This window comes from Ochlerotatus camptorhynchus, unplaced genomic scaffold (genome assembly GCF_037179485.1).
Source record: "Ochlerotatus camptorhynchus isolate MF236.1 unplaced genomic scaffold, CSIRO-AGI_Acam_v1.1 ptg000220l, whole genome shotgun sequence".
NCBI lineage: Eukaryota > Metazoa > Arthropoda > Insecta > Diptera > Culicidae > Ochlerotatus > Ochlerotatus camptorhynchus.
This window is the reverse complement of record NW_027040710.1, coordinates 333,156-359,520: the sequence shown is the minus strand read 5'-3', so window position 1 is coordinate 359,520 and position 26,365 is coordinate 333,156. Positions and strand designations below refer to the sequence as shown.

Genomic DNA, 26,365 nt, shown 5'->3' with positions numbered 1-26,365 from the left:
TGAAAAATACTTGTTGTAAACTTTTCATGATGTCTTGAAAAATAGCTACATTATTGTAACGTACTATTTAACATGTTTGCAACAGTTCAGTGAGCTGGATTATATCTGAACGAACCGTACACTACCGGCCGAAATTATGTAGCTATAATGGAAAATGTTCACAAATATTCCAAACATTAAAAAATTAAATCAATTCAAAATTTTACACTTGTTAATGGTTATGAGAGGGCGTTTTGATTTGTGATCGGTGCAGGACATTAAAGAACTATATTAAGTTCTCCGTTTTGGTTGACTCTATTTTCTTATGGTGTAATGTTGTTCAGGTGAAGGCTTTGATTTGTATTTTGTCAAAATTTCGATAGAAATCTTTGCTTTATTATTATAAGCTATTGTTTAAAAGATCAGTGAATGATGACTAGATGATTATTAAAAGAAGTCTAACGGTTTGCGTAATCGACGTAGTGAAATCGCTTTAATTCTCGCCCAATAAACTGGGAGTTCAAATCCTTAGGGTTTGAAGTATGAACTCTAAGCGTTGAAATATCGATCCCATTTACTAATTATTTGATAGTAATATTATGATCGACCAAGAGGTAAAAAAGCAAGGATTTATGTATTGACCAGAAATTGAAGATACGCAGCAGCTAGCTTAATTTGGAGTTGAGTTTTTGTTTCTTGTTTCCGGGAGTCATACGAGTCCCACAACTGATCTCCAACTACTGTCTTTGGAATCTGTAACCGCTCAAGTTTTTGTCATTTTTTTTAGAGGATATTGGCGGGTAACTACATTTTTTTCAGACATCATCGCACAAAGATGGACTCAAAGCCGCAGAAAATCAACCTTTCGGTTTTGTTGGGAGTCCAACTTTCTTCGACGAGATTGAAAGCGTATTGTTACATGCTAATTTTCTATGAAATCTTTGGAAAAAATGATTTTCTTGGATTATTTATACCTTTTCCAACATTTGGGATCATCCACAAATTTAGAAATGGAATGGAGGAAGAGGAGGCTTGACATTTTCATTCATAAAATTTAGTAGGTGTAAAACCTAATTTTATCTTAAGCGATTTAATGCCAAAACACCTCCAAATACATTAAATGCGCAAATGCATGTAAAAAATTACCCAAATCGATATCTAACGATCTTCTGAACAAGACTTTCAGGGGAAGGGTTGCGAACTGCAAATTTTACAGAGTCTTACAAGGACGGAAGGGGGATTTAATGATCATTCAAAAACCCTTACATAATTTGTGGATGGTTACCTATTAGAAAAATCAAAACGCATCGAAAAAAAAATCGAACTGGTAAACTTTCGTTTGATTTTCAAACCCCCAAATTAAAAATTTACACTATTTCAGTTCATAATATTTTCAGAATCAAATTTTTTTAAATACTGCAATGCTCATCAAATCTTGAGAAGTTTGCAGTTCTATTGCAATGGATAGATAGAAATATTCTGTTCAAAAATGACGAAATTATGAAAGTTTTACCATTGTTCAGTATCAGACAGTTGGGGTTTACGGCTATTTTAATTTGTTTTTATTTCATTTATTTATTTACTTATTGGTTGTTGGATTTTTGAAATTGATAAAAATTAATATCACTTATTTTATTTAAAAAATATGTTTAATTTTAAATATATGCATAATATACTTCTTCAAATTAGTTTTTAAGCATTTTTGCGTTCAATAAACTTTCTGTCAGCTAAAAAATTAAAATTAATAGGATCTATCGGTACTGCATAAAACAAACGCTTATTTGGTTTAAAAAGCTGATCACTTAAAAGGCCTTGATTGATTGTTACTTGTAAAGAATTTATTATAAATTAACTATGCTGATTAGAATTTAGGTTTGCGGACACTTCATGAAATAGGGGTCTGGTAAGTGTGTTTTAGTTGCCCACTGATGTGACGGGGTGTGGCATCTACCAGCTTGTCAAAATATCTTGTCGGTGATCGGCTCATAACAGAGCGCTGCCTTGCCTTAGAGAGCCGAAAAAGTGCCTGGGTACATTATGTAGAGTGACCGCTGACCATCCCATTGATTATTACTTTTTTAACATAATTTTGAGTTTTAAGAACTCATCATCATGCTAATTTAATTCGGTTAGAATGAAACCAAAAATTAGTCACATTCGCAAACACAACCGCACATACAAATAAATATGGTTGTACTGAACATTTTGACCCGCAATGTACACAATTAGAATGCTGTTGGTAAGATTGACAGCCATATGTAATCCACCAGAAATAAACATAATAAACATATTTTTCAATTTATTAATGTTTCACTCCTTATTAACATAAAAACACTAAATACTTATTACAGCTGGAATGTTTTCCAATAGTTTGAATATAAATATTTTATTTTACAGATCAATTTTTATTTCGACATATATTCAAGCTGCAAATTTGTGGCATCAATTTATAAGTTTTTGAAGGCGTATATATTTAATCGAAGCAAAATGTGTAATTTCACCATAAAACTAGATGCGTTTGAAAAAAAAGACTAGTTATCAATATTTTAAAGTAATTAATATCATACTTTTATTCAATGACTTTTTCTACGATTGTCATCTCTGATTTTGCAGTCTGAATAAAAACATCAGTTTGCTTTTTCCGCATCACCTCACAAAAATATCCTATTCATTTATGTGGTTAACTTGAATGTCATTTACATGTATACGAAAACATCACAGTACAGTTTTAAATATTTCAGTGAAACATTGCAGTTAAGTCAGTCAAAACCTCATTTAAAACTTGTGTCATTCAAATATCATGTTACATGCACCTTATTTGCAACACCTTATGCCACAAACATAAGTTGCAAAGAGACTCCACCTTCTGCGCTTTTTAAGGTACAATGAAGTTTTATATGCGGTGCGTTGTCCCTAATTTAGACCGTCTATTAGTCACACTAAGGTTGTTGTTACTCGCTGAGAAACAAGTGGTGTTGCTTGGGCCAGGTGTGAGAGCTGCCTCCCTGGCGTCGGTATCATTGGTGCTTAGCACGGAAAACAAAACGAAAGGAAAAAAAGACTACCATGCGTCTCCACTGATACACAGCCTAATCGCATGGGATTATTCAACGAAAACCCAAATCTTGATAACTTATAAAAATATATAACTCAAAAACAAACAAAAAATGACTGATTTTCAATGAAAAATATAAAACATATTGCGCCCTCTGTTAACAAACCATGACAACCATAAAAAAATCAAATACAATTAATGTTTTTCAATACAAAATCCCATTTTTATAATTTTTTTCTTATTTACAAATTATTTTTAATAATTTTTTTTGGCATTTTGAACTTTTAAGTTCATTAATTAATAATTTAAAAAAAGGCATTTTCGAAAAAAAAAATCAATTTTTCGCACCACCCTAGCATGAAAATGGTCATCTTATGGGTCTAATATTTTGGGATACGGAACAAAACTACCAGTTTTTACGAAATTCTGCAAGCCAGTATATTGTTTTTCTATGGAATTTACAAAATTATTTACAAAATATTCGGAGGCCACATTATAGAACCTGTTCATGTCACGAAATATTGCAAATTCTGCGTACTTTTCATGCAAATCTGAAATAGTATAAAACAGCAAAAAAGGTTATCTTCCATTTAATTCCACTTAATTAATTTTGGTATCCATGACAGATACGTATTTCGACTACAATGTGCAGTCTTCATCAGTGTCATTCCCACTAAAGAACTTATCAAAATCTAACCCCCTTAAGTACTCATCCCCTAGGTAAAAAAGTCAAGATCATAGGTATAAAAATGAAACTACAATGTGTTGAATCGGAACCTACCTAACTAATAAAAACCAAAGATTTAAGTAAGCTAAAGGAGAAAAATCTATACAACTCTCTAATAAGGAAAATCCCCAAAGGCTTGGTAGCCATCATAATGAAGTAATGAAATTGGGTTGTTAGCGGAATGCCTTTTTTACCTAGGGGATGAGTACTTAAGGGGGTTAGATTTTGATAAGTTCTTTAGTGGGAATGACACTGATGAAGACTGCACATTGTAGTCGAAATACGTATCTGTCATGGATACCAAAATTAATTAAGTGGAATTAAATGGAAGATAACCTTTTTTGCTGTTTTATTTAGCATTCCGCTAACAACCCAATTTCATTACTTCATTATGATGGCTACCAAGCCTTTGGGGATTTTCCTTATTAGAGAGTTGTATAGATTTTTCTCCTTTAGCTTACTTAAATCTTTGGTTTTTATTAGTTAGGTAGGTTCCGATTCAACACATTGTAGTTTCATTTTTATACCTATGATCTTGACTTTTTTACCTAGGGGATGAGTACTTAAGGGGGTTAGATTTTGATAAGTTCTTTAGTGGGAATGACACTGATGAAGACTGCACATTGTAGTCGAAATACGTATCTGTCATGGATACCAAAATTAATTAAGTGGAATTAAATGGAAGATAACCTTTTTTGCTGTTTTATTTAGCATTCCGCTAACAACCCAATTTCATTACTTCATTATGATGGCTACCAAGCCTTTGGGGATTTTCCTTATTAGAGAGTTGTATAGATTTTTCTCCTTTAGCTTACTTAAATCTTTGGTTTTTATTAGTTAGGTAGGTTCCGATTCAACACATTGTAGTTTCATTTTTATACCTATGATCTTGACTTTTTTACCTAGGGGATGAGTACTTAAGGGGGTTAGATTTTGATAAGTTCTTTAGTGGGAATGACACTGATGAAGACTGCACATTGTAGTCGAAATACGTATCTGTCATGGATACCAAAATTAATTAAGTGGAATTAAATGGAAGATAACCTTTTTTGCTGTTTTATTTAGCATTCCGCTAACAACCCAATTTCATTACTTCATTATGATGGCTACCAAGCCTTTGGGGATTTTCCTTATTAGAGAGTTGTATAGATTTTTCTCCTTTAGCTTACTTAAATCTTTGGTTTTTATTAGTTAGGTAGGTTCCGATTCAACACATTGTAGTTTCATTTTTATACCTATGATCTTGACTTTTTTACCTAGGGGATGAGTACTTAAGGGGGTTAGATTTTGATAAGTTCTTTAGTGGGAATGACACTGATGAAGACTGCACATTGTAGTCGAAATACGTATCTGTCATGGATACCAAAATTAATTAAGTGGAATTAAATGGAAGATAAGCTTTTTTGCTGTTTTATTTAGCATTCCGCTAACAACCCAATTTCATTACTTCATTATGATGGCTACCAAGCCTTTGGGGATTTTCCTTATTAGAGAGTTGTATAGATTTTTCTCCTTTAGCTTACTTAAATCTTTGTTTTTTATTAGTTAGGTAGGTTCCGATTCAACACATTGTAGTTTCATTTTTATACCTATGATCTTGACTTTTTTACCTAGGGGATGAGTACTTAAGGGGGTTAGATTTTGATAAGTTCTTTAGTGGGAATGACACTGATGAAGACTGCACATTGTAGTCGAAATACGTATCTGTCATGGATACCAAAATTAATTAAGTGGAATTAAATGGAAGATAACCTTTTTTGCTGTTTTATTTAGCATTCCGCTAACAACCCAATTTCATTACTTCATTATGATGGCTACCAAGCCTTTGGGGATTTTCCTTATTAGAGAGTTGTATAGATTTTTCTCCTTTAGCTTACTTAAATCTTTGGTTTTTATTAGTTAGGTAGGTTCCGATTCAACACATTGTAGTTTCATTTTTATACCTATGATCTTGACTTTTTTACCTAGGGGATGAGTACTTAAGGGGGTTAGATTTTGATAAGTTCTTTAGTGGGAATGACACTGATGAAGACTGCACATTGTAGTCGAAATACGTATCTGTCATGGATACCAAAATTAATTAAGTGGAATTAAATGGAAGATAACCTTTTTTGCTGTTTTATTTAGCATTCCGCTAACAACCCAATTTCATTACTTCATTATGATGGCTACCAAGCCTTTGGGGATTTTCCTTATTAGAGAGTTGTATAGATTTTTCTCCTTTAGCTTACTTAAATCTTTGGTTTTTATTAGTTAGGTAGGTTCCGATTCAACACATTGTAGTTTCATTTTTATACCTATGATCTTGACTTTTTTACCTAGGGGATGAGTACTTAAGGGGGTTAGATTTTGATAAGTTCTTTAGTGGGAATGACACTGATGAAGACTGCACATTGTAGTCGAAATACGTATCTGTCATGGATACCAAAATTAATTAAGTGGAATTAAATGGAAGATAACCTTTTTTGCTGTTTTATTTAGCATTCCGCTAACAACCCAATTTCATTACTTCATTATGATGGCTACCAAGCCTTTGGGGATTTTCCTTATTAGAGAGTTGTATAGATTTTTCTCCTTTAGCTTACTTAAATCTTTGGTTTTTATTAGTTAGGTAGGTTCCGATTCAACACATTGTAGTTTCATTTTTATACCTATGATCTTGACTTTTTTACCTAGGGGATGAGTACTTAAGGGGGTTAGATTTTGATAAGTTCTTTAGTGGGAATGACACTGATGAAGACTGCACATTGTAGTCGAAATACGTATCTGTCATGGATACCAAAATTAATTAAGTGGAATTAAATGGAAGATAACCTTTTTTGCTGTTTTATTTAGCATTCCGCTAACAACCCAATTTCATTACTTCATTATGAAATAGTATCTTACATTTCCCGGTTGAGTGAACTATTGTATTCATATTTAGAAGTGACAAAACTTAATCGAGCTAATATTCGAAAAATTTGAAAGCTCCATTGATGAAGTTCCATCAGAAGCTGTGTCGCTTAATTCATACGTGGGATACTCTAGAGAATTATAGTTAACCACCCACGGTCCCCGTTCGGTCTGGCAATGAACCTTCTGCAAACCCCTCTCAATTAACTGTTTTGTCTTTCCTTTTTCCAGCATCTATCACTTTAATCGCGTGCAGCGTCCACTGTACAATACCACACATCGCGCACCGGCCCTCTGCAATGGGCCCTCCACGATCAGTACGACTCCGTTCGGGAGCAACACCATCTACCAGAACTTCAACCCATCGACGGTGGGCAGTTTCAGCAGTGTGGCAACCACCCCTAGCCTCTCGACGACGACCACTCCGGCCCCGGCTGGCGCCGGGCAGCAACACGGTTCCGGCAGCGGCGGCGGGACAGCTCCAACATCGACCTCAACACCGACTAAACAATTGGCATTCACGACGCGGAACCGCATCGAGGTAGCCTCCGAGCAAGGTTCGATGCCCAACAGCAACAACAGCAAGAACAACCACCTGAGCCAGGCTGTGATAGAGTGCGAGCGGAACGACTTTCTGGTGAGTAGGTTTGCCATTCTTTCGATTTGTAGCAAATGTTTATAATTAACCTCAAGAGAAGTTTGGAAAAAAAAGTAAACCGCATCCAATTTGAGTAGAGGAGAAAAAAAAAGTGTGCTGGTGAGGTCACCGGACACGGAATGTCTCGTTGGTTAGTGCTAGAAACGTTATCACCCGCCTAGGGGTTTGGTGGCAGGGGGTGTTTGTGTACAATGCCAATGAATAACGGTCGTCCCACGTGCAACGAGAAACGGGAAACGCCTTCGACGCTGCTGCTTGGATAACTGGCGCTAGTTGGAGCGGACTTGAACACACCCAATTGGGTGCTTGGGTGGATGTTTGTACAAACTGGAATGTATGTGTGCATGTTTGCTGGTGCTGGGGTGTTCCGTTGACCTTCGCATGTGCGACTTTTGCGATGTGCGACATCGCCGCCACCGTCGTTGTCACATGAGCTATTAGAATGGGTATCACGAGCTATTTGCATACATCGGGTGGGGTGTTAAAGGATGAGGAAACGGTGCTCAGAATTAGAGCAATGTGCGAAACATGTTGAAGAAATGGCTGTCAAAAAGCAATTAAAAGTTGGAAACTTTAATGGAAAGCATTATTATTGTTCATGAAGGTTTTCGACGATAATTCGATATGGACAGTTTTCCCGAACGAAATCCATCTTCAAGCACATCGTCTGGCATCGTCTGTGATCTGTTAGTGGGTGGTCGCCACGCTGCCAACGTCTATCAAACCTGAGGGTGTCACTCGTGTGGTTGATTTTCCGCGGGAAATTGCGTTTGACTTTTTACATCCTACATAGTGAGAGGATTAAATCGGAACCAGGAACCCGCTGTCGACTATGAAACTAGTCAACTTTCTCCTGGTTGTTTGCCGCTGCTAATGTACAGCTCGGAACATCCTACATCCTTCTTCGCGGAGGCGCATCGCACTACACATTAATGGTATTATAGGATACGGATACTCCCGGTGCTTGTATAGAGCCTATGTAAACAATAAAACAGTGCCGAAAAACATCATGAAGATCCTGAGAGCTGCACTTAACTGCGAACGATGAACAGTTGAAACTGTTGACAACCAAACGCCCTACATTCGATATAAGACTGAGGCGGAGTCCTGAGTGGGTAGATTCAAGATGGAAATCTAATCAGCAGCGTTAAGATGATTTCGACGGAAAGATCATTAATTTAAGGTTTACCCGTGTCGTGTCGATGGATGGCAAGCACCATTGATAGAGTGCTTGTGCGTGATTGGCCTGTCGAAGTAGGATGGATGGCTTGGGATGCGGTTCGTTATGCAGGAATGAATAATGAATTTATTTATTTTGAACTTTGATAGCAAATGTGAAATGTCAAATACAGAAAGGTTGAAAAATGATAGCAGTTATTTCGGGATTCACAAGAACTGAGAGCAACACTTGTAACAATACCTTTTTAATTGGATACAAATTTCTTTTAAAATTGAACACTCAACACTCTCAAATTGATCAAATTTTCTTAAAATTGTGTGGTATGATGTAACGTTGTATATCTGTTTTGATAAGTTTTCATATGTATACGGTGTATTTGTTTAGGATAGGTTTCCAATCAAAGGTATACCCTAATTTCAACGCCTCTTTTCCAATGCAATTTCAAATATATATCAACACTAGGCTTCAATTTATAGAATAAAGTTGTGTTTCGGATGAAATGGAAAAGCCATCTTGCAAAAACGAACATTCTAGAATTTGATAGAAATTTCAAATGTCATTAGCAGTCATTGGCCATTTACTCTAAAAAACGAGGACTCTCCTCGTTCACTTAAAGTTCATAGTGGCTGGTGAGCAAACGTAGAATAGACAAACTCTTTTTCGAATCTGTGATCTCCGTTTTAGTTTCAATTAAGTTGTGACTTAAAAATGTAGTAAAATGAACCTTGACCAGTGTAGGTAAAAATACCAAGAAGGTGCTTTTCTGCTCCGTGCAGTTTGTTGAAAAAAACATAGATAATTTTGGACAGTTAATAATTTAAATTATTTTTTTACTAAAATGACTCTTTTGCGTTGGACAAGCAACGCTGGTCCGTATTTTTTAAATTCTTTATTTGTTCCAAATTCAAAATAAAGAACATTTCATTTTAACCCAGGTGCTCCAGCTACTACAGTAAACCAGCCTTAATTGTTATGATATAGGAGAAATGGCTCTAATGTTGGCCAATGGATCTAACATTGGGCCCATCACTAAAAATCTGCTATTTATAAATTTTGTCTAGACAATACCATTAACTAGGAAATGAAAAACGGGGGGCTTCACAATGGAGCTAATAAATAACGTACTCTTGATTTGTTGCTATGGGCAAAAGTGATGTTGGTAAGGAAACATTTCAATTATTTATGGTTCAAATTAGTGTGTTACTCGGAAAAAAGTATTGAAGTATTTTTTGCAAGAATATCTTAGAGGCATGATTTGATCTACAGAACAATTAGAGATCTGCAGAATAATAACTTCTCAACCATATGGATTACCAAAAATCTCTGAGAACATTATGCAGGTAATTGATGAATTGAAGCATTATTTTCAAAAGTTTTGCTCCTCAGGGCAGATAAACGCCCTTTAAATTGTTTTTGCAAATCCCGCCAGATAACTTTCATGGCAGGATCTCGTGTTCTTTGATAATGTCTCCAACGGACATTTTTCAGACAGATCAAGAACTGAAGATCGCCGTCCATTATAATTGAATCAAATTTCACCTCGCATTTTGGTACTGAGGCAGCTCTTGCTTGAACTATAGACGTAGTCAGAGATTCAAGAGCATATTTAACATCATCTTTGTTTATATTTAATAAATGTTTGATATTGCTCCCAATTAGCTATATGATAAAATGAAAGTAGAGCTGTTGGGATTAGAAATTATTTGTTGGGATATTTCAAAAGTTACTGGAAAGTGATCAGAACCGAAGTCAAAATGGGTAACCAATTGGCTACAAAGTTGACATGAATCAATTAAGACCAAATCAATAGTTGAGGAATTTTTGGATATTAATATTAGATATTGAATAGTGTAATGACCGGAAGAACACTCATTAAACATAATATTTCCAATGGAATTGCTTTCAGAATAATTCCATGAGTGGTGTTTTTCATTAAAATCACGGGTAAGTTTCTGAAGGCCATCTTTGAAAAAAATCTTTTGCTGGCCTACGCATTGGAATGGCAAATAGACAGCTATAAACTTAAGTTTTCCAAATTTTGTTTCGACAGAAACTCCCAAAGTTTCAAAAACTTTGGGTTTTAACGAAGAAAGAATTTGATGTTTGATACGTCGTTGAACAATGATGGCAACGCCACCACAGGCTCCATCAAGATGATAATTTCGTTAAATGAAATAAGTTGCGTCCCTTTTAACCTTATTGTCAGGTTTAAGGAACGTTTCAGATATAACGGCTCATTATCTTTAAGAGATCGAGCATTCCAATTCAAAACATGCCATGACGATATTATTCGCAAATTTAATTCCAGCTTGAATGGCATCACACATGCAGCTAGTTTTCAGAATATTCAGAAATTCCATTACTGCTCCTAAACTAAGTCAAAATTATCAAAATTTCCGTTATAATTATGTTTGCTAGAATTGTGATTTCCACCAGCTGCAACAGCAGCATAGGTAGCTCCATTTACTCGCTGAACATTGTAAGCAGCGAGGGGAACAGGTATAGATGAATAATTTGAAGTATGGTTGATGTTTGTACGGACGGGCACAAATGTAGAATTTGTTCCTCGCTGACCGTTGTTAACAGCAGAGGAATTTGTACCTGATCGGGAACGTGAAGCGTTTCCTACCTGTCCAACGAGATTGTAGGATCGCTTTGCGAGTCTTACATTCCCAAAAATTGAATTTGGGGTTTTCACCACAATTTAAACATTTTTTTTGGATCTTCTTTCACAGGAAGTCGTCCTTTGTGTGAGAGGAATCACCACAGTTCATGCATTTATCTGGCATGTAGCAATGATTGGTCCCGTGACCCCATCCGTGCCACTTATGGCACTGGGTGAGGTGTTCCCACTTCACTTGGACATGGAGCATAAGACTAGCTTTTTCTAAGGCCTGAAGGTTGTTTAGTTCACTAGACTTGAAATGAACTAAATAAAAATTATTAGAAATCCCGTTTCGCGAATCGCCAGGACGAGTTTTCATTTTCATTTTGATTACCTGTATTGGTTCAACTCCAAGTAATTTTTTCAATTCATCTTTGATCTCATCCAGGCATTCACCACTGGGCAAACCTTTCAAGACAACCTTGAACAGACGTTCAGTGTTGGTGTCGTAAGTAAAAAATGTGTGTTGCTTCTCAGTAAGGTACTTGAGAAAACGTTTGAATCCGTCGAATCCGTCTAAGGTTTCCAGCCAATACACGGAATTCACCACAACGGCATTTAATCAAAAGGGGGATCAAGAGATTGCCCTTTTCTTTTGCGGTTAGGCGCCATGGCGGCAGTAAAACGTTTCTCCAAATCGATTTCCAAGCAGATTACTATAAGAAGCCAAAGGATCGAAGAGGAATTTTTCAAGTCGATGTCCAAGCAGGATTACCTTGGGTAGGGTCCAATCAAGGATCGAAGAGGAATAAGAGTCAAAAAATGTAAACATTTTATAGCTTATATTGAGTAATGAAAAGTGCTGTTTGAATTTGTTGTAGCGTTAGGTAGCAGTAACACTTCCTTCAGCAAAAAGAAAATAGATCCGCACTGTAAGAGAGCACTTCATCGCTCGTATGCTCGTTTTGTTTTCGGAGGAAGCCAGAAGCACTAATTTTATACAAAAATACATGACGAAAATAAGAAAAGAAAGCATGGATCATCTTCCATTGGACACCGTGATCTAATTTATGCAGATAAAGAAGGTTGAATAACCATTAATATTTTTTAGGTATAAGTTAATTCCCACAAGAAGTTACTTTTACCTTCTCTGGAAGCTGGTTCTGTTTCAATTAGTTTTCAAAAAAAAAACATCCAGCTACTCCAGGAAGAGTTGTGTTGCGTTTGTAATGGAGTAATTCGTAGATTGCATACTGCCAACTGTCATGTATCGACTTTAACGTTCTTATTCTGATTGCATAAGGAAAACCATATGGGAGTGAATAGTTCTCCAATCAATGTTCAGAACAGGAACAGCTTACAATTACCATTGCCGGCCACGCCCATCATCTCCGTTACGGAAAAGGAAGAATATTATTGATGTAACATCTACTTAACGGGAGGCCAGCGACTCACCGATTCCCCCATAGTTGCTATGGAGTTGGATAGTTGGGTAGGAGATGGGTCAGGTTTTGCGTAGGCAGGCGATGCGACCATAGCAATTGGTTTGATTTGAAGGAGCTTGGGAGTAAACCCACGCTCTTCTACTCAGTAAGCAAAAGCGGCAGCTGCCAAGCTAGCCGAGTTCCTCAATTGAAATTCCAATCCTGTTTAAAATATAATTAAACAAATAAAAAGGAAGGGTCACACCCGAATGATTCAATTTACTCTAGCCATAGTGTGATAAAACACTTGAAAGGATATTCACCTTGGGGGGTCACTTGGCCAGCTTTGAGAATTACTCCAGCGACGGTCGATAGTCGTGTAGATTAATTCGCACTCACGACGATTTATATCTTTCTGCGTTCAGTTAAACTAAAACTATTTCAAGAAGCTCGACTATTAAAAATAAGGTTCCGGGCAATTTGGCCGAATGCCGTTTGGCCGAATGCTATTTGGCCGAATAGCGTTTGACCGAATACCTTTTGGTCGAATTGGTTGTTTGGACGAATGGGTCGTTTGGCCGAATGCCATTTGGCCGAATACTGATTGGTTTGATTCGATGATTGATTGACGATATTAAACGAAAATTGATGCGACTTTATTTTTCCACATGCTTAATACATTGAGTAAAGAGAAAATCTTTTATGACGGCAGGCTCCAACTGGTATTATTCTTGGATTAAATTTTGATCATCAGAGTTAGTCAATGCAACTCTAAGCAAACTTTTTACAGTTCATCCAAACAGGGACGGGATTCAAAGTTTATCCGAGTTTACTGTGCATAAACTAATAAGAACAATAAAACTCCAAAGAACTGCTTATATTTGGAAAAGGAAAAATCTAATTTTTTTTTAAAATTTTGATTTGTCTTAATTTTATGACAAACTGCGTTTACTGTGCAAACAGTAATAAGATCATCAAAGAACTGCTCATGTTAATAAGGGTGGCTAAGAAATACCAATTACACACCGGGATGTTATGATTGATTGATTGATTTATCTTTATAAAGGAGACTTTCGCCTCCAAAAAAGGGATGTTATGAGGCATAACATCTCTGATCACGCCCATGCCTTCCTTCGGAAGGGAAGTAAAGCCGTTGGTCCCCGATTCATGAGTTGATGGGTCGATAGGTAGGGCCCAGGTGTGGGAGCTGCCTCACTGGCATCGGTAGCACTGGTGCTCAGCACAGAAAAGTAGATCGACGGAAAACAAATCATGGAAAAAAAAAGCTGTGGATCTGGGATCTTAAAATTACAGTGAAGCATTCATGAATGGGAAAATATCTTTAGTGTCCAGATAATTGAATAAATATTCCATTGTGTAGCCCTCATATGTACCTTTCTGCTCTTGTTTTTTCAGTTAGCGGAGTGTAGCGACGGGCAAGCGGCTTCTAGGAACTTCTAAAAGATTAAAAAATTTCTGTTAGAAGCTGTATGAGAAACAAGCTCATAAAAAAGGGGCCAAATGGCCGGATACCAAAAATAAGCAAAGTGACATTAACAAGCAAAACAAAAATCCAACCAACTACTTCAGAAAGTGTCATCCGACTTTCCCAGTTCGTTTTCACTTTCAACAATTTCTTCTGACTTTTTTCATGAGTTTCTTCGAACTATCTCCGAAAGTTTATTTTCGGATTCCCTTTGAAATATTCTTCCAACTTATCCTAAATGTTTTCTCTGTATTTCGTTGAAAGTTTCTTAAGACTATTTTCAAATTACTTCCGAATACTAGTCTACGTCGGTTGACGAAATAAATAAATTTTAAACCTGGATTTCTGTTCTTCAGATTTTTCCCCTCCAAGTTTTTTCTGACTTCCACGAGCTTTCAGCTTTCTCCTGTAGCTTCTGCTGACTGACACCGGACGATTCTAACGCTTTCTTCTAGAAGCTCTTTCCGAGTTCCCGAAGAAGTCCTGCTCGTTTGCCCCGGAAGTGTTTGCCGACTTCCTTTCGAAATTTCTCTAAACTTTCTCAGAAAGTTTCTTTCGACATGACACAGAAATCAGCTGGCCTTCCCTGGATGTTTATCTCCCAACAGAGTCGGTCAGCCCTCTCTGGAAGATTCTTCCAGCTTTCTCCGGAAGTTTTTTTTTCGACATCTCTGGAAGCTTTTCCAACCTCACAAAAGAGTTTCCTGCAGCTCCTGCAAATCTCTCTGAATTTATTGACAGTTCTACACAGTGTTAATTTCCCACGAATGGTTCCCTGATCGGTGGGATCATCTTTAAAAATAGATGGTATTTTAAAGTAACTATAATACAACAGAGCATGGTGTGTGTTGCTGGACAAAATAAATCATACACCCATATAATTTTTCTTTGGAGCTCGATATATCAGGTAGATTTAAACGTACAATAATGGTTTGTTCTGCAATACTTCTGTATGTTTTTCGCTAAAACTCTGCAGGTATAGAATATTCAATATATTGTATGACTTTCTCAATCATCATTTATAAGTTGTAAAAGGAGAATTTCGAGTTGGACAAAATAAATCATACGCCTGATTTCTTATTGAAAATTCTCATTTAATTCAACTTTCAACTTACATTTTAACACTCTCAATATTTGGTATAACCACCCTTTGCTCTCAACACTGCTTCCAACCGTCTTGGCATACTTTTGACGAGGTTTTGTAGATATCCTGAATCGATATTCTCCCACGCTGCTTCAAGTGCTTCAAAATAAACGTTTTTGTTGGAAACCGATGCTTTATCCACTTTGTTGTCCAAGTAAGACCACAAATTCTCAATTGGGTTGAGATTGGGAGATTGGGGAGGTCATTCCAGCGTTTTGGTCCGATTTGATTTGTAAAATGCCATTGTTTTCTTTGCTGTGTGCTTTGGGTCATTATCTTGTTGGAAAATGTTGGATTCCAGGCCAGTTTTCAGTAGCGAAACTTCCAGATTTTCACTTAACAAGTCAATGTACACATCTGCAGTCATTATTCCCTTTAGCCAAGCTTCCAACACCAGACCACGCAAAGGCTCCCCATACCATGATATTTCCGCCTCCATGTTTAACCGTCTTTTGAATGTATGGTTCCTTAAAAGCGTCACCGGAACCTCGCCAAACCCTTGATCGCCTTTTCTGTCCAAATAACTCAAATTTGCTCTCATCCGTCCACAGAACTCGTTTCCAGAAGACCACAGTCATTCCGACGTACTTTTTAGCAAATTCCAGTCGCTTCCGTTGGTTCCGCTTGTTGATAAAAGGTCGCTTCGATGCCAAACAGCTTTTCAAACCGCTCTCATTAAGTCGCCGGCGAACAGTTCGTCGACTTACATTGAGATCCATCGATTCCACAATATGCCTCGACGAATACTTCGGATTCTGCTTAGCCATTCGAACAATTCTGATGTCATCACGATTACTTGCCGCACGATGACGTCCTTGTCCGGATAAATTCCTCACAATTCCTCGTGTTTCGTACTTTTTCCATATGTGCTGAACAGCTCCAACTGAGATCGAGTAGTTTTCGGCAATTTTCCGAAAAGAAATTCCTTTTTCACGATCGCGAATCACCAAACATCGAGCGAAGTCTGCTTTCCCGACATTTTCACTTTTCAAATGACGCAAACAAAACACAAAGGTGCGATGCGCACGCTTCCCGGAACAAGAACTGTCAAATATTACGCCGTGATGCCAAATCTTCAGATTTTGTTTTTATTCGATGGCTAAAAAATAAAATCTTAGGAGTGTATGATTTATTTTGTCCAAGCACAAAAGTGAGCATATATTTATTTAAATTTGTGGCAGAATATTATAACAATTTTCATTCAGCTAATTGAATGCACCATGAGAAATACTTGAACTTTTCTGAATAAACTGCTGAAATTGCGTGCAAAATAGGAAATATATGATGTAATGTACTTTTTTGGGTTGAGCGTATGATTTATGTTGTCCAGTACTGTACATATACTAAATATTAAAAAAATGCTATTGTACTGATACTAGTACAGAATATGCATGCTTCCTGTTCGTAAACCATCCCTATCCCTGAGGCATCATTTTCAAATTACATAAATATGAACTAACCTTAATAGAATGTTATTGCAACAAGAAGCTAGATGTGATAGACGTTTTGCAAAATTGGTTGTCTGTAGTTAACGATTTTCCGAAGAACCATAACAATTTGGAAACTTTGAGACATGCAACTGAGCGACAAACTTTCGACCCATCATAAAACATAATCACTGTAATTCAAAAGTTGAAGACATTACATCGCCAAAATGAACGACAATTGCATTTAATGCCCCGTGAGTAATATCCATTGACTGCAAGTTAATGCCAAACTTTACGGCGCCTTGTACGGTGAAGTTTACAAGTCTTGTCCTCAGCATCTGCCGAGAAACTACAAGCACAACAGAGCTCGTAAATAATACCTCAGCTCTGTCTCTCTGCCGTCTCAGGACATGGAAACACGACGCCCGGAGACTCCCAGTAGTGCACCAAGTGCACTTGACATGCAGAAAAAAAACAGTGTGCTCCTTGCGCGAACAACCAGTAAATCCTTGGTAAACATCTTCTAAACACGACTCCTTCTTGGCCACCGGTCGTCGTCGGTCGGCCAGGCGAAAGTGCATTTGGAGTCATCTGACGCAAAGCACCGATAAATTACGCTTACTATTGAGCTTAATTGGTCGTTCGTCCGAGACACATATTTCTAGCGGTTGTTCGCTATCAACGCCGCCGACGTGGCCCTGATGACACGATGATGTCGTGGCCTAGTGGCCATTTAAATGCATCACCAACCAATCCACCACCGACGCATCAACGTCGCTTACTAAATATATTTAAAATCGTACACCCTCGCAATGACCGATGCGCTTCGGAAGCGTCTATCCATTCCACCTGCACCCGCAAAAGCCTAAAGGAATAAAGCAGTGCTGCACCGGCGCTGAAACTCCGTTGGCGGTCATTAGTAAATTATTCGCGCGTCCACTGGTCGAATTGGCCGAATGACATTGGCACACGGCAGGCATGGTCGCACACGATCCGCGATAGTAGGAAGGTATTTCGATGTGAATCTTCTTTCTAATTGCAATTCACCGATCAATGCGCTATCTATCATCGACACCCTGATAGTGGAGGTGTCATTGGTACATAGCGAGCTTAGCACGATGATTGGCTAATTAGACAATTTATTATTGATAATCGTGAATCGGCTAATCAACATTCGGGAAATTACCTTTCTGAATTTACATTTTATCAGTTGATTCGTAATGGTGCAGTGAAGGTCGTGGAACATGTTTCGGCAAAATATGTGGGCAGCGAGGGATTGTATTACAAATTATAGATTTAGGCAGTTTGCCACCACCGAATTAGCATGCAATGGTTGCCGAACTTCAAAGTTAGTTGAGTTGAAAATATTATGTGAATGTTTAAGTCACAAATGATACAGATGAAATGGAAGCCAATAAAGCGAAACAAATTATTCAATTGCGGTGCTTAATTTCTGTAAGCTACGTGACGATCATGATTTTCATATATTTTTTATTCGCCGAAACACCATGATGACCATCACTAATCAATATGCGTCCGCTTGTCCACTCATCCGTATCTGCTACAACAGTTGTCACGCATAACAATTACGATAAATTATGCCTTACGAGCGGCTTACATTGATTGGCTTCTGCTGTGTGTCCTGCCCAGGGGGATGCGACCTGCGTATATGGATTCGCTTTTGATGAACAGTAGTCGTTGTCAATTCTGAGAACTCAAAGGAATCGGAACTAGGAGAAGGAAGGGTTGACAAGAGGCGGTCACTTTTTTGTTACTGCATAATAGATCTCAATGTTTAGGAGGCACCTAATCCTTTATTTTCCTTTATTTATTATTTGTTATATGTACGATCAACAGGTTACAACAACCCCAATGACTAACTTTAATTAAGTAACAGTAAAAATAACATCAAATAGAAAGGGCTATCATAAAATTTTGATTTATCATACGTCTAGATAAGAAACAATTGTCAAAAACATGACACATACTCCTGATGGGTTCGTGCATTCCATAATTAATCCTAGAGCTAGCTATATTGAGAAACGGAGAGCCGGGTTTTAATCTTTAATCAGTAGGATTTAGTTCAATAATATTATCAAATATATTATTTACACCAGATTTTTATAATTTAATGTTTGTTTCCACCACTAAAAATCGTTAATTTTCAACACTTGGACAAAGAAAATAGATAAGACATAATATGTGCGTAAAAATGATGAACTAAGGTTCAATTTTGATTTGTTATTGAATTCTAAAGAATCTATTCGATTAAAATACACCACTTTACTCTACAAGTAGTTGAATGTCAATGTCAATATACCACTTTACTCTACAAGTAGTTGAATGTCAATTAGGCTGGCCAAACATAACACTTTTTCTGGAAAATTGAGGGCTCATTTCCCAATTGATTGCTAAGGTTGATATAAAAAACTTTTGTATGGCGGCGGCAACTCTGAAAAACGAGATTTAGTCTGATGAGATTTTTGAAAATAGTTGATTTTCATAATAATAGCAAATCAAATATTTCTACTACAACACAATTTATTGCAAGCCAACCTTTTTATATGCCAACCACATTATTTGGAGTACAAACTATATGAAATTTGTTTGGCATGACCTGCTCATCATCGGTGCTTTGCTTTTCATAAGTCCTTTTGAAAGCAGCATAGTTATTTAACATTGTTGGAGGCATATCTACACCCAATGTAAGCATTACTTACAATAATGAGGGATTCATCATCGCAGGATGTTCGTAGAGACCGCATGAACGGCGGATGAGATATACCGAGCTGGGATTCAATGCAAGAAAATGGAGAAAGAAAAAATTGGAGTGTATTAGTGAGTGAAAGGCATCACGTAAAAAAAAATGGAAAAAGGTTACCGACTGTACTCGATCTCCGAACGTTGCGATTATCAGAACTGTGCTTTCTTCACCGCTCTATCCATACTTCGGAATATGGACACGCTGAATAAGAATAAGAAGGGCTTATTTCCTCTCATACTCGATTTCGTATGCTTTTTCTGCTGAACGGGAAGCGGAGAGAATCGTAGCAAGCGTTTGCGTCGTTCTACAATGTTATAATTATTATAATTATATATTTTAATTATTATTATATATTATAATTATAACAGTGTAGTTCAATTTGTTGTGTTGTGTTAATCTTCTATACAAGTGTGACTTATAGTTCTAGTTGTGACGAGCCGAGTGATTCGATTTCGCATGTTAGATATATTGAGGAAGAAGTGAGTAGTAGTAGTAAAATTTCGTTTATTTCTGTTGATTATGATGTATACATTGATTTTACATTTCAGTTGATTAGCCTATCTGGCTCTTTATCTTTGCTCATTGGATATTCTAATTTAGTATTTGCGTATTTCATCTAGTTAACAGATTACCCCTTGGGGGGTGTGTTTTGTTTTAATTGGATAATTTGATAACCTACCTAACTACGAGTCTAACTTAACTAACGTGCCAGATCACGTATGATCTGAAGATCTGATCTCAGACAGGTGTCTCTGAACCTTTCCAAGGAGACCGTTCGTCGCTCTTCGAGAGGCTGAAGGCCAACCAGGCGGTGGACCTCAGAGTTTTGGGTCTGTGGAGGACTGTTTAGAATCATCCTAAGGTTCTTGTTTTGGATCCTTTGGAGTTTGCGGTGGTGGCACATAGCACAACTCTCCCAGATTGGCGTTCCATACTCAATGGTGGGGAGGATGATTTGCTTGTGGACGTCAAGCTTATTTTTAAGGGAAAAGGTGGGCTTTCTGTTGATAAGTGGGTAGAGCGACCTAATCAAGATGTTGCACTTGGTGGATGTTTTGTCCACATGGGACCGGAATAGCAACTTGCTGTCAAGAGTGAGACCAAGGTAGACGAGTTCACTCGACCATTCAATGGGAGTGTTATCAAGGTGGACTTTTGAGTTACCATGCGGAACAAGCCGAGGTGAGTTGGAGTGCGGAAATAATATGGTCTGCGTTTTAGCTGCATTGATACAAATCTTCCAGCTGTTGAAATAGTCGGACAAATCATCCAGGCCTGATTGGAGTTTTTTCGTCAGAGCACGGATCTCTTGACCCTTATAGATGATGGCAGTGTCATCCGCAAACATTGACAAAATACCACCACCCGGAAGGGGAGGAACATCTGACGTGAAGATGTTGAAAAGGATAGGACCAAGGACGCTACCCTGGGGAACCCAAGCATCAGCGTTGAACGTTTCAGAATAAGAATTGTTCAAGAAGACCTGGAATGATCTGCCTGACAAGTAGTTTTTGATGAATCCTGATGAATGTGGGCGTCTTAGTGGAATACCTGTATAATGAGAGAGAAGGATTAGTAGTTTCCATTTAATTCCTTAATACCTTATTTGCTTATCCTTGACAGATACGCATATTTCGTCTACAATGTGCAGACTTCTTCAGTGTCTTGTACTAATACTCGACTGAAGAAAAACATCGCATTTACCGAATATATATTAACACAGGTACATTTTCACTTAGAAACTAGGTAAACTTAAATTTAATTCCGCTGCTTACTCGTTGATGTGTCCTAGTCCTAGGTAGTAACTTGAAAAGCCATGTGTGTCCGTTTCCTTGATCCCTGTTGAGTAAAGTTGAATTACGTCGTTTGTTGATCTCAAGGCTTTCTGCAACATCCAATTTCCATGGTGTAGATACGGTTCGTAAAATCGTGATGTCCTCCGTCAATAGTTGGTTGTCCTCTGTGAAGATGTGTTCTGCAACCTTTGATTTGAAATCATATGTTAGGCCTTATTAACCTTCGCTATATGTTCTTTAAATCTAGCTGCTAAAATTCTCTTGGTTTGTCCTACATATACTTTGTTACAATGATTACAGCTTATTTTATATACACCTGCTTTACCTAAAACATTAACTGGGTCTTTAGTGGATCCTATCAATGATTTCAACTGGTTATGTCTTCTGGTGAAAACTAAATCTAATCCGCATTGTTTTAACTGTGGTCTTAGCTTACAAGTAATATCTTGATCAAATGGAACGGACACTCGTTTCAATGGTTCAGGTCCTGTGGTGAGGGTTGTAAATAATCTCCTTTGTAGAATTCTCGCTTTTTTATCGATGATTGCCTGAATTGTGATCTCCTTGTATCCGTTGAGTCTTGCTGTTTCGAAGATATACTGTAATTCCTTAACCTTTCCTGTATCGCTGAGTGGAAGAGTCTGCATACGATGAATCATGTGGTGAAGGCGGCCATTTTCTGCTGGAACGAATGGTTGGAAGTATAGGGGATAACTCTTTTGGTGCATGTTTTTTTTTTTTTCCTTTGGTTTGTTTGCTACCAATGCTACCGAGGTGCCAGGAAGGCAGCTCCCACACCTGGACCCTACCTATCGACCCATCAACTCATGAACCGGCGACCAACGGCTTTACTTCCCATCCGAAGGAAGGCATGATCAGAGATGTTATGCCTCAGAACATCCCGGCGGCGTCGACTGGGATTGAACCCAGGCCTGCTGGGGTTTGGTGCTTGTTGGTTTCCTGTAGTATTCAAGCGAGGAAGATGATGACGATTTACTCATGACTAGAAGATCGAGAAATGCGAGTTTCCCGTCTTTTTCTACCTCGTGAGTGAATTTGATATCCTTGTGAATTCTGTTGATCTCATCTAAAATTTGTGGACTACGCTGAAGATATCGTCAACAAACCTCCACCAACGGTTTGCTAATAGTCCTTTTTCCTTCAGGATTGTCCCCAGCTCCCGTAATCCCTTGTCGAACTTTCTCTGAACTATGCCGTACGTCAAGTTGTCTCCAATTATAAACTTTCTTAGTTTTCGACACATGTCTTCGTATGTTCTGTCCTGCTTCATCGGTTAGGACTAACATTCCATTTTTTTCTTGAACCACGGTGTACCTACGTGGATCAAAACGTGACTCTGCTTTCCCGCGAACCTGTCGCTCGACTATGACTTTATCTCCTGGCTTGACGCAGCATTCACGTGCCCCACGTCTACGGTCCTCTCGCATCTTTCCCTGCAGTTTGGATTCGCGATCACGGGCATTAAGCTGGTCATCTTTATATGTTGCCTTTCCTGGGCACAGTAGCGGAAGTCCACGTCTTATCTTGCGCCCCATCATCACTTCCTCTGGGGGAATCTTTGTGACGGAATGTGCACCAGCGTTGTAAGCGTGAACTGCAGCCTTCAGTTCTTCAGCATAACTAGTGCCAGTCATAGCTGCTGCTGCCATCGCTTTGTCAACTAGCTTCATGCAGCTCTCAGCCAGTCAATTTTGTTGTGGATGTAAAGGAGTGGAGAAAATAATGTTGATACCACGCTCTTGACAATATTCTTTATAGTCTTCACCGTTGAAAGGTGGGCCATTGTCAGATTTTATGCTCTGAGGAAAGCCTTCCTTCTCAAATGCCGCTTCCAAAACTTTCCTCGTGCTTTCGAAACACGTAGATTTCACCGGATTAGCAACGATGTATCTAGAGCGATAATCGATGATCACCAAGACGAAATACCGCCGAACTTTGAATAAGGCCCGTTAAAATCTACAGCTATAGTCTCCCAAACTGATTTTGGTGCGAAAACGCGTTGCAACGGCGTGGGTTTTTCTGGTTTTCCATTCAGTGCGCAAATTTTGCAGGAATCTACCCATGCTTCTGCGTCTTTCGTCATGCCAGGCCACCATACTCGTTCTCTTAAGATACTTTTGAACTTTGCCGTTGATGGGTGGCCTTCATGGGCGATTGCCAACGTTTTGTGACGAAGATTTTCTGGAATTACCGCGCAACCAGTTTTTGTAAGGATTCCTTCACGCAAAGCTAAATCACTTCCCAGTACCGCAAAGTTCTTCAAGTGTTTTGGCCATATCCCAGATTCAAGGGCCTTTGTTACCTTTAAGTTGGAATCGGTAAATTCAACATAATTATTGTGGATGAAATTGATATCTGGTAACATTACCTCCTGAAGTCGTTGATCAGCGTTTGTTGCTTCTTTTATCTCACCCTCAGTTAAAAATTGTATTGGATTCGCTTCGAGGGAGGCGATTTCCCATGGACTGGTATTTTCTTCGAATGGACCATCGTCACCGTCGTATAGCCTCGAAGATGGATCAGCAATATTATCTCGTCCGCGCACGTATTCGACGTTGAAATTATACGGACTTAATCTAAGAGTCCATCCGTCGGCACGATTGAGTGCACGTTTCGAGTTTTCACGTGATCTATCCAACATAAACGTGAATCCTTGCGCATCTGTACGTAGCGTAAAAGATCGTCCAAGCAGAAAGTAGGCGAAGTGCTCCACTGTCCAAACTGCTCCTAGAGCCTCGCGTTGATTTTGAGGATATCGTTTCTCTGTTGGTGTCAGAGACTTAGACGCAAAGCTTATTATACGGGGTGGCTTATCGTCCTCCTGTTGAACAAGCACCGCACCAAGAGCGTTTGGAGAAGCGTCCGTGTACAAAATAGTCCTCTGGTTCTCGGCGAAGTATCCAAGAGACGTGGTGCATGTTCAGTACCCCAGTTCCATGCACTTGCACTGGTTAATGCCCATAGCGGACTTGCAATATCGGCAAAACCTTTAATGTAAGGGCTCACGAAAGATGCAAGTCCCAGGAAGCTTCGGAGTTCTGAAACCGTAGAGGGGTGCCTGAATTTGCGGATGTCTTTGATTTTCGTCTCCTCAATGTTAAATCCATTTTCGTCGAGCTCGTGGCCAATGAATTTAATTCGAGCCTTATTGAACTCACACTTGCTTGAATTGATGGTTAGGTTGTTTGCCCTTAAAATTTCCAGAACTTGGGCCACGGTCTTTCGAAGATCTTCCAAGTTGTCTGCGAAGATGAGTACATCGTCTATGTACACTATGATGTTTTTCACATCTCCAAGGATTCGAGACATTTCCCTTTGGAAGATCTCTGGGGCGCAATTAACTCCAAACATTAATCTTGTAAACCTGAACATTCCATCTTCAGTTAGGAATGTGGTCAGGTCTCGCGATTCTTCGTGGAGCTCCAAGTGATAAAAAGCGTTCTTTAGGTCAAGCTTTGAAAAGAATTTCGCTCCGTGGAGTTTGACCTTCATTTCCTCTAACAACGGTAACCGGTAGTACTCTCTTTTTATTTCTCGGTTTGGCCCCATCATGTTGACGACCAGATGAAAATCGTCTTTGCCTTTTGCGACGGCCGACATACCGCTTATCCAGTTAGGGGCAGTAAATACTCGTTCAATGATTCTTTGGTCTTCCATATCCTGGAGTCTCTGTTTGGCACTTTCCCTATAGGCTGCCGGTACGTTGTAGTATGCATTCCTTATCGGGGATATAGACTTGTCTACGCTGAATTTCACTAGAACGACAGGTACTTTCGGAAATTCTTGGGTCGTTTCGGATACTCCACAGCTGTTGACGGAAGCACCTATCTTCAGTAATTTCACGTCGCTCGCTGTAGATCTTCCTAGCAGTGAGCGGTTGCCTTCAAGAACGACAAGAAATTCCGCCTCTACTGAAGGTTTGGTGCATCCAACCACTTCAATCTTTGCTCGGAAACTGCATTTAACTGAGATAGGATTACGCGAGGCATATGATCGTAAGTCATTGCTGGTCGACAACTCTATTGGTTCAAGTTTGGCTTTACCTGATTGAAATTCTTTCTTCAGTGTATTCCAGTCGTCTCCACCAATTATGTTTACGTCCGCCCCGGAATCTATTAGGAATCGGATCGGAGTCGATGATCCAATGCGACAATCGATGAGCGCATCTGTGAGAGTCAGTGCATTTATTTGCTGAAAATAGTCAAATTTGAGCTTTGTTCTCTTTTTAACAAAGTAACCAACGTTTATTTTATATATTTTCTGGTTTTTTTTTTACAACGATACAAAGAATACATGAATAGCATAAGTGAAATACAATCAATCGTTATTTACCTTCTTCTGATCATCATCGTCATCCCATCCTGCTGGAAGATCTGGCTTAACCTGGATCCTGTTGGCACTCTTCTTCCGACATGCTACCGCGAAGTGGCCACGCTGGCCACAAGCATTACAATTGCGATCAATTGCTGGACATGATCCGAACCTGTGGTACAACTTGAAGCATTTCGGACAGCGGGTGCGGCGTCCATACCCAGGAAGGTTGGTTTCATTCAATGCTGGCTGTTTTCTCGGCTGTATCTGCCTGTCGCCGGTGCCTTCATACTGACGCTTCCTTCGAAATCTGTCGGTAGATGGTTGATGACCCTGCCGATCTCGTCCCACCAGGAACGCTTCGGAAGGCCTAGTTTGAACTGTTTCTGCTGTATACGCCTCCTCCCGCGTCGCTGACTGGACGATGAACGTTGTCTCGTATCCAAACGTTCTTGCTGTTTTCGCCAACTCCCTATTTCGCATTCCTTTAAGCAACTGCATCCGTACAAACCGATCTTCGTCTGCGCTGCTATTCCTGCAGAGACGAACCTTTTCCATCAGACGAGCATGGTACGTTATTGCCGGTTCGTCTGGACCTTGTTTCAGGTTTGAGAACGTCTCATGTTCTGCAGAGACATTGGAGATCGACACAGCGATTTCAAAGCGGTCAATGAACCGGTTCCATTGCTCCCACATCATATTGGCTGGCACATTGTTAGGGAAAGGTTAATGTTTTCCCAGCGTATTCCACCAGTGCTTGTTGATGGTCCTGCAACTTCACCTCCAGTATTCCAGCTTTCATCTATCTCGCGAGGTGTTGAGCCGATGGTGTCACGACGCTGGGGTGAGCTCAACTCTTTAACCAATCGGTTTAATGTGTTCTCCAATTTGTCAAC

General features: G+C 38.8%; 1 protein-coding gene across 1 annotated transcript in view; it reads left to right on the top strand.

Moving 5' to 3' along the window:
- CngA (Cyclic nucleotide-gated ion channel subunit A) overlaps positions 1-26,365 on the top strand; it is a 243,301-nt gene that overhangs the window by 5,876 nt on the left and 211,060 nt on the right. Inside the window, exon 2 of the mRNA XM_065224960.1 lies at positions 6,885-7,290. Coding sequence (XP_065081032.1) covers positions 6,885-7,290 — 406 coding nt within the window. The remainder of the gene's footprint in view (positions 1-6,884; positions 7,291-26,365) is intronic.